This window comes from Pipistrellus hanaki (genome assembly GCF_964339955.1).
Source record: "Pipistrellus hanaki genome assembly, chromosome: 11".
Taxonomy (NCBI): Eukaryota; Metazoa; Chordata; class Mammalia; order Chiroptera; family Vespertilionidae; genus Pipistrellus; species Pipistrellus hanaki.
Genome location: NC_140513.1, coordinates 23,869,553 through 23,878,503, shown reverse-complemented (window position 1 = coordinate 23,878,503; position 8,951 = coordinate 23,869,553). Strand labels below are relative to the sequence as shown.

The 8,951-nt window shown below is 56.0% G+C and overlaps 1 protein-coding gene across 1 annotated transcript in view; it reads right to left on the bottom strand.

The window, feature by feature from the left end:
• Window positions 1–2,007: 2,007 nt before the first annotated feature.
• CORO2A (coronin 2A) overlaps window positions 2,008–8,951 on the bottom strand; it is a 45,185-nt gene continuing 38,241 nt past the window's right edge. The window contains exons 8-12 of the mRNA XM_084898745.1: window positions 8,901–8,951; window positions 8,022–8,134; window positions 7,583–7,673; window positions 6,115–6,389; window positions 2,008–4,905 (exon numbers count right to left, since the gene is read on the bottom strand). The exon at window positions 8,901–8,951 is cut by the window's right edge and continues 46 nt beyond it. Of these exons, the coding sequence (XP_084754871.1) occupies window positions 4,774–4,905; window positions 6,115–6,389; window positions 7,583–7,673; window positions 8,022–8,134; window positions 8,901–8,951 (662 nt within the window). The 3' untranslated portion in view covers window positions 2,008–4,773. The remainder of the gene's footprint in view (window positions 4,906–6,114; window positions 6,390–7,582; window positions 7,674–8,021; window positions 8,135–8,900) is intronic.

The window sequence follows — 8,951 nt, the reverse complement described above, 5'->3', positions numbered from 1 at the left end:
ACCGGTTGTTTTCCCAGCAAAATGGGGAATAGCAGAGGAATTGCAATTCGGGACAAGCAAGCTGTTGCAAAAACCATAGGCAAGTCCGGCCAGGAGGACAATGGGAGAGGTGGCTGAGGAGAAAAGCCCATGAGAGGAAAGTGGGGTTCAGGGCGCTGACAGTATCTCATTGGCTGATTTGCTGGGCGGGAAGGAAATCTTCCTCTGAGGGAGGAGTAAGGGAGTATCCCCTTGCATTGACAATTCTTCCCCTTGGGGTCTGGGTTGACTTAGAGGGGTAGTGCCTGAGGGCTCCCCCTTCTGGCCTCCCGACTCCATTTTAAACCAGGGTTCCCTTTATGTTCGCACTCCCATTGGGCTAACTGGAAGGAAGTGGGCTCTCCCACCCTTTAGCCAGGCTAGCCTAGCCCTGTCGATGGCGCCAAGTGAGCGGTGGCCTCCCGGAGTGGTGTGCATTTACCTGCACTTCCCACTTCCCCTTGAGTCCCTCTCGCCATTTCCCCAGGAGAAATAGCCATTCCCACAGTTTTATGAAACACCCTGGAAACTCCAGTTGCCCCAGGTTAAGGTCGCAGCCTCAATGGAAGGTACTAGTAAATGGGTACAGCCACTATGGAAAACAGTGCGGAGGTTCCTCCAAAAATTAAAAACAGAACTACCGTATGACCCAGCAATCCCACTTCAGTGTGTTGAAGAGATAGCTGCACTCCAGTGTTCATTACAACCGTATTCACAATAGCCAAGAGATATAGAGACAACGGAAGTGCCTCAATGGGATGAATGGATAAAGAAGATGTGGCACAAGCATATACAGTGAAATGTTACTCAGACCGCAGAACAGAAGTCCTGCCACTTATACCATGGATGAGCCTGGAAGTCATTGTAACAAGTGAAGGAAGCCAGACAGAGAAAGACCTAGATGGTATCTCTTACACTGAGTGGCCAGATGATGATGATCTCTGAACGCATAATAATCTGGCCACTCAGTGTAGATCCTATATAATAAAAGGCTAATATGCAAATTGTCCCATGTCCCCTTCCCCTGGCCAGGCTGGCTGGACCCCACCCATGTATGAATTAATGCACCGGGCCTTTAAAATACACACACACACACACACACACACACACACATACACAGTGGCCAGATTATTATGCGTTTACAGATCATAATAATCTGGCCACTCAGTGTATATGTGGAATCTAAAAAAATAAGTAATCGATTGTGATGATCATATCACAGTGTATGGATATATTAAACCATCACATTGTGAAACTTAAAAAAAACACATGCAACCTAAGTACGTACAGTTTTTATCAATCATACCTCAATAAAGCTGGGGAAGGGGGCAGCTCTCATCTATAAGGCCCTTGGCTTTTTTTTTTTTTTTTTTAAATCCTCAACCAAGGATATTTTCCCCATTGATTTTTAGAGAGAGTGGAAGGGAGGCAGGGAGTGGGAGAAAGAGAAAAATCATGTAAGAGAGATGTATTGATTGGTTGCTTCCCTCACGTGGCTCCAGTCATGGGGATCAAACCTGCAACCCAGGCACATGCCCTTGACCAGGAATCAAACCAGAGACCCTTCTCTGCATGGGCCAGCATTTGAACCACTGAGCAGCCCCGGCCAGGGTGAGGCCCTCGACTTTTAATACCCTTGATCTCTGCCCTGTCTGTGCTCTAATTGTGGCTTGTTTCCAGGCCAGGGAACAGGCAGTTTTATCTGCTTCGAACATACTTCCCCCAAATGCTCACTGCCCTGCTTACTCCTATTTACCCTTCAGGTTTCTGCCCAAATAGCACCTGTTCCAGGAAGCCTTCTTTGCTGCTCCTCCCGAAGCAGCCGCCATTTCCCCCATCCCAGCCCTCCCTCTCTCTCCGACCATGACTTAAACCTTCAGAGGGCAGGGACAAATTCTGCTTTACCTGTTTCCCAGCCTGGAAAAGCAGGTGCTTGGTGGTTATTGGTGGAACAAATCAAGAAAAGGAAGGTCCCATGGATTAAAATGTGTAGGCAGATACTGTTTATTTTGTTATATTCTTTCCATAGCACGATTTTCACTTTTATTATTATTATTATTATTTTTTTTTTTTTACAAAGGTACAAGGAATTTCATGAACAACATTAAAACAATCAAACTGTCCAGGCACAGTTTCGTAGGAAAAGCACAGATCAATTTCTGACTTCCGGCGTCCCTCTATGATACTCAAGTTTTGTCCCAGGAAGAGCAATTACTGTAGCGCTAAGGTGGAGATGCTAAAACCCATCTCCCAGGGCTGTCTTCGTCCTCGGGAAGTTCCTGAGTCAGCAGTCGGGGCGCCCAGGGCCTGGAGGGGAAAGACCAGTGCACATTCCGTGGCCCTGAGCGCAGGGGACTGGCCCTGCAAGTCCTGGGCAAGTCCCACGTCACCCGTCAAGAACATCAACAAAAAAGTAATTTTTAAAAAATGGCTTTAAAAAAATAGCTGATAAAAATTACCTATCCCGCTCCCTTGCTGTGAAATAATTTAAATAATTTACGCTAGATGTAAAAAAAGAAAAAAAGAAAAGGAAAGAAACCGTTTGTTCATGCTGCCTTTGCATTGTTTCGCAGGGTGAGGTCTGGGCCCCTTTGGGGTGGAGAGAGTCTGCGTGACATTCAGGAAGCTCCCCAGACTCAGCCCCACCCCCACCACGGTGTAGCCAGTGCCTATCGGCACGAACGTCTCCTTGTTCTTGAAGGCTAACCTTCCCTCCTGAATGTGGGGGGACTCGCGCCTGCCTGACCCGCGGTAGAGTAAGATGTGCCAGTGCGTGGAGGGAGGCTGGAGGCTTTGTAAACCGTGACGTGCTGGCCCCAGATGAGGCGGGAGAGATGACCCCATCCAGAACTCTGCTTTCCAGACAACACCGAGGATTTGGTCTTTGGCAAGCGTGGCGGGCCCCAGCGGCTGAGTCAATGGTGGACGAGACAAGCAGCCGGGGTGTCTGGAAATGTGCAGCAGATACGGGAACTCAGCCATGGCCAAGGGAGGGCGCAATCAGAGCCCCCATCCTGTGGGGACAGGGTCGGGGGCAGAGACCTGGCGGAGGGCTCAGAACCATGCTTCCTGCTTTTAGCCTCAGAGGACTTACAGGACAGAGTTGGAGTCCCAGCACCCGCCTGGTGCTCCTTGTCCTCATCTTTAGTGTGGACAGCTACAGAAGGATTAGCCCGAGCGGTCTCCGCCCCAGGTATTGCAGAATCCCATGGGAACTTATGAAAACCGACACCAGGCCAGGCCCTACTCTGCTGACTCAGCTTCGATGGGTCCGGGGTTGGGCCTGGCTCCTCGTATTTCCTGAATGCTCCCAAAGGGATTCTAATGGGCAGCCTGGGCTGACGCCTCCCAGGCCAGGGGGCCTCCTGCAGTCCCCATCCTACCTCCAGCAGCACGACCCTGTGCGAGGGGCAAGCGTCCTTTGGTCAGGAGGCACAGTTGTCTCTAGCTGAGCCACTGTATTGACCACCAAGAAAGAGAGAACCTCAGAGAGGCGCTCAGAACACAGATTCACAAAGGAGGGAGAGAAAAAGCACAGGTTGGAAGGGAACTTTAGGGCCATGTGGGGTCACTTCCTTGCCTTGTATCATCATCCTCCTCCACAAGCCCTCAGGGCTGGGCGGCCAGGGGGTTCTGCGGGCAAACTGTCAGCACTGGGCTCCCTACGTCCCTCTTCTGTTACCTTGAACATACACCGGCCCACATCATCCTGGCAGAGGCAGCTCTGTGACCTGAGGGCTTTGGTGGCGGTAGGATCTGAGCAATGCCCTGAGGCTCGTATCCTACACCAGGGAGTGTCCAGCCACCCGGGCTAATCCTGGCTGAAGAGAGGATGGTTGTCTCCTCTCTGTATTCTAGAACTGGGCTGCACCTCGTCTTCTTTCCCTGAAGCTAACCTCCCTCTGCACCTCTGCCAAAGTCTTGTGAGTCCCCACAGCAAAACCAGCTCACCACCCTACCGGTGATGTCCCTTAGGCCACGGCCAACGTTCCTTGTCTCCGGGGGCAGATCCCAGGGCCTCCTTGTTCAGATGGAGAAATTGAGACCGGGGAGAGAATGACGTGAGGCCACTGAGGTGCCGCCCAGGCCAGAACCAACGGGTTCCTGCTCTGTGGGCTGAGAACGGTGTCAGAGCGGAAACAGACAGGCAGGCAGACAGACAGACAGACAGGCCCAGGAGAGCAGAGGCTCAGCCCAGCCACGACCTCTCTAGGGACCCGCATCACCAGCCTCTCTCTGGGCCTTAGCTTCCCCACCTGTAAAATGAGAAAGGTGGGCTTTCAAACTTCTGAATTTTTTGGAGTCGAGGAATTGTGTATTCCATCAAAGTCCACATATGTAAGACAGAAAGGAGAGCTGTCCCGTCAGGTGCGGGGGTGAGCGGTACAGCCTCCTGCTTAGCCTGCCCCAATTCTATAGACCACAGTTTGAAAACCACAGGCAGGTGTGCCTCCTAGGTCCTGGTCACTCTAATTTTCTACAAAGTTAGAGCTTACCACGCACCCTTACAGACAGAGTCAAACAGAAGGCGAGGCGTCCCCTAAAAAGAGTCAAGTCAGACACCGTTGTTTCGAGAAGGCAAGTAGAAAACGGCACCATGTTCCCCTGGAAACCTGCGGCGACCGAGTTTCATTTTCCGGTTAAAAAAAAAGACGTAGAAATAGCGGTTGTTCTCGGGGGGCTTGTGGTTTGGTCCTGGACCTCCCCGTGGAGCCAAGTGGTGTCCCTGAGGGCGAGGAGGCCCCAGGCCTCTGCTCAGGACCATTCCGAACTCATCCGCAAGTTTTTGATCTCCAGCTCCAGCTGCTTGGCCTGGACCTCGCGCTGGGTCACCAGCTCCCGGAGCCTCCGGATCTCCTCCTGTTGCCGGTAGAACATCTGCAGCAGCTGGGAGAGCACAGAACGGAGGGAAAGGTGACGTCAGTGCCCCGGGACCTGAGGGGGCAGGACCCCGGCAGAAAGGGCTCAGAAAGGTAGAGATGATTATATTAACGTGGCTGAGGCCTAACAAAAAACTCGTTTCCTTCACCTAGTAAATGAAACTAAAAGACGACGGTTCAGACTCGTCTGTGTGTTGTTGTTGTTTTTTGTGTGTGTGTGTGTGTTTTTTTTTTTTTTTCCTCCTTAGATTCCCCCGTGGCAGTGGTCGGCAAACTGCGGCTCGTGAGCCACATGCGGCTCTTTGGCTCCTTGAGTGTGGCTCTTTCACAAAATACCACGGCCTGGGAGAGTCTATTTTGAAGAAGTGGCGTTAGAAGAAGTTTAAGTTTAAAACGTGTGGCTCTCCAAAGAAATTTCAATCGTTGCACTGTTGGTATTTGGCTCCGTGGACTAATGAGTTTGCCGACCACTGGCCCCATGGGATGGAGGAAAGGATGTCTGGCCCTGATGTCCGGAGATTGGAGTTTTCACCACCGCTAAACTGTGTGACCTGAGGCAAGTTACTCACCCTCTCTGAGCTTTCACTTCCTGCTCTGGGAAACGGGGGTCAGAACACTAACGTCTGCATTACCACAGCTGCTGTACCAGGTGCTGGGTGCTCCCCCTAAGTGTAAGGATCTTCGTTATCTGCTCACAACAGCCCTGTGAGGGTCGGGGTGTCACTGCCCCCACTTCACCGCTCCGGAAACTGAAGCTAAGGGAGACGCGGCCCCTGGGGCCAGCGTCCTGCAGGTCATGCTCAGGAGGGCTAGGGTGAGCACCCCTCCGTGAGACGGCAGCCCTTGAGTTTTAGCCACTAGCCACTGACTCCCAGGTCTGCCGAGAGAATGCACACAGGTGATGACACATCAGTGCCCACCGCGGGACCTGGCACACAGCTGGCACTTAACAGATGCTGGCTCTGAAAGCACAAATAAAGCTAATACCCAGGAAGCCAAACCCTCGTCACTTTACAGATGGCTCTCCACCCTCTCTCTCCGCCACCACCAGGGCATACACTGGTGCTCGCTGCCTGTTTGCCGAGTGAATTAAAGTGAACTACCAGCAAGTAGCTCGCCAGGCCACACAGCTGGTTATCTGTCTCACCCATCATTTCTCTGCCCCCTTCTCCAGCCCTCTCCCTCCCAGGGCAGGCACCCCCACCCCCATTCCCACCTCGTTCTCCGTCTTTGGCGGGGGGCATTCGAAGATGTCAAAGCCGTTCGTGAGCCACGCTTTCTTCTCCTCCAGCCTGTGTCCTGCCGTCCACCGTGGCGCCTTCTCCTCGGGCAGAGAGAAGGGCCTCCGGCCGTCGGCTACAGCCGGCACCGCCGTCTGGTCCAGGAGGTGAGGCGAGGCCGGGGGCAGGGAGTTGGAGAGAGGTCTTTCTGGGGGCAGAGGCCGAGGGCTCAGCAGCTCGGAGCCGGGCCGAAGGGACACCAGGACAGGCCCTGGGAGGGAAGCAAAGGCTGGGTGAGGGCTGAGCGCCCATAAACACATGGGCGTGGGGGCACTGGCACAAGCAGGCATGCACAGCAGACACACAGCCACACAAAAGGTATGGGAGCTCCGGCCACATGCAGACGGGCACAAACCCACGGACCAGGGCACCCAGAGCGCGAATCGGGGTCCCGCGCGCGTGACCACCCGAGGAGGCCTGGCTGGCGGAGCAGCCCGGGGCGTGCCCTGGAGCGGCCCAGCTCCGCGAGCTCCGCAGGGAAGCGTTGCCCTTGCTTTGCAGGGACAGCCCCACCACCCGGCCCTGCCGTCCATTCGTTCACAAACTCCCCCCGGCACGCTGGGTAGCAGGGGAGCAGGCTCACAGAGGAGGGGGAGGAAACTGAGGCCCAGGGAGGAGGGAGACTGTCTACGCTGGGTTACACAAAAGTGGGGTGGGGGGTGGGGGGGTGAAGGAGAGAGAGAGATCCCAATCACAGAGGCAGCAGCTGGGGCGGGGGTGGGGAGCACCCACGGCCTTCCCTGGGCTGGCCTTCACATTGACAGGACGGGCAGGGTGAGTCAGGGCAGGCGGAGGGCACCCCAGGGCCCGGGTGGGGGCTGCTGGCTGCCTAGAGGGCCTCTGGAGTGATTGTGGAGGGGCAGGTGCAAGGCTGGGCAAAGGGCCCAGCGGAGACGACCCCGTCACTCGGCACAGCCCAGAGCTCAGTAGTTTTCTTTTTAAATATGTTTTATTGATTTATTATTATTTTTTTTAACAGAGAGAGGGATAGAGAGTTAGAAACATCGATGAGAGAGAATCATTGATCAGCTGCCTCTTGCACAACCCCTACTGGGGATGTGCCCGCAACCAAGGTACATGCCCTTGACCGGAATCGAACCTGGGACCTTTCAGTCTGCAGGCCGATGCTCTATCCACTGAGCCAAACCGGTTTCAGCTCAGTAGTTTTCCATGGAGCAAAATCCCTTGACTTGGAGGAATGTTCTGAGCCACTCGGGGCAAGTCCCTGCCCTTCCTGGACGCTGTCCGACCGTCCCAGAGGCTGGGGACTGATGGTGAGGGACCGGTCCTCGGGGTTTCAGGAGAATGCAAATTCGGTCCGAACCCCTCTCAGCCATCTGGGCCACAGGACACGCCATTTCCCCCCACATTCGCCGCCCGAGGCCCCTCCTGGGCTCTCCTCACCTTTATCCATCCCGCTGAGCCACTCCCTGGCCGTCAGAGAGGGCTGGGCCCCTGCCGTGGGCGGGTAGATGTCCTCTTGGTAGGATTCCGACTGCAGGAGAAGTCAGGTCGGTGAGAAGAGGGGCGGTGGGGAGGCCGCCCACAGGAGGGCCCTCAGGGAGCCGGGGTCCAGGTCCTCCCCGACCCTGTGAGCTGAGAAAGCCAAGGCCCGAGAGCAAAGGGTCCTGCCCAAGGCCATCGCACAGCAACTCCAGAGCAGAGGCGAGGAAAGAGCCAGGACTCCTCGCACCCAGGACGCCCCCCTGGCCACGGAAAGGCTGCCCCTCGAGGAGGTGGCCACCAGCCTCCCTGTTGCCGCCTCGGGCGTGGGCTCCAGGCTCCGGGGGTTAGTCTTCTTGGGAAGGGTTCCCGCCTCCCCGCAGGCCCCCACCGCTCTTACCCGCCGGGGGACAATCATGGAGATGGGCTCGATGAGGCTTTTGGTTGTGATCAGCTTGTAGAAGCGGAAGATCTCACAGGTGGACACGTCGAGACCTCTCTTTGGCATGAAACCTGCGGGCAGACGGTCAGTGAGGGCCACGCGGTGCCGCTGGGCTGGGGCCGCAGGGGCCGGGGTACGTGGCAAAGCCAGGCTGCACCCGGGGATGTGAACAGACACCACCTCCCCCCCCCCTTCTTCCCGTCAGCAAACAGCTCATGCAGGAACACCTCCGCCGGGCCAGGCCCTGTGCCGGGGAAATGGGACTGAGACCCTCAGACCCTGGCCCCACCTTCAAGAACGTACATGATTTTAGCTCGACTTCCGCAGGAAGTGTGCTCGGCTCCGGGCCCTGCCTCGCCACCCCCCCCAGCTCCTGCCCCAGACGCCGCTGATGGAGCGTGCCGGCTTCTTTTGCTTACTGTTCGCATGGCATCCCTTTCCCCATCCCTTTCCTCGTAACCTAGCTGTGTCTTCATGTTCAAGTGCATTTCAAGTGCACAGCGGGTAGCTGTGTCTTGTCCTTTTATCCCCAAAGACACGGGAGAAGCAGGGGCTCTCGGAGGCCAGCCGCTCCCATCTCCCTGCAGCTGTGTAACCGCGTCACCGGGCCCAGGACACCTCTGCTCCCTCCCGGGCGGTGCCCTGCCTCCTCTCCCTGCCCCCCAGATGTGGCCTCGTTCAGGAAGCCGCCCAGAGACCCTCCTGCACACCTTGACCAGGGCTCCCACGAGCCAGACTGTCCACCCACCATCGCCCCTCCCGAACGGGGGCCCCTCCAGGGGGGCCGGATCCTGACTCAGCCCTGTCCCCGGGCCCGGCCCCGGCGCCCGCGCTCACCGATCCCCTTCTGCGGGTGGTAGGAGCGGTACTCCGTCAGGTAGCTCAGGT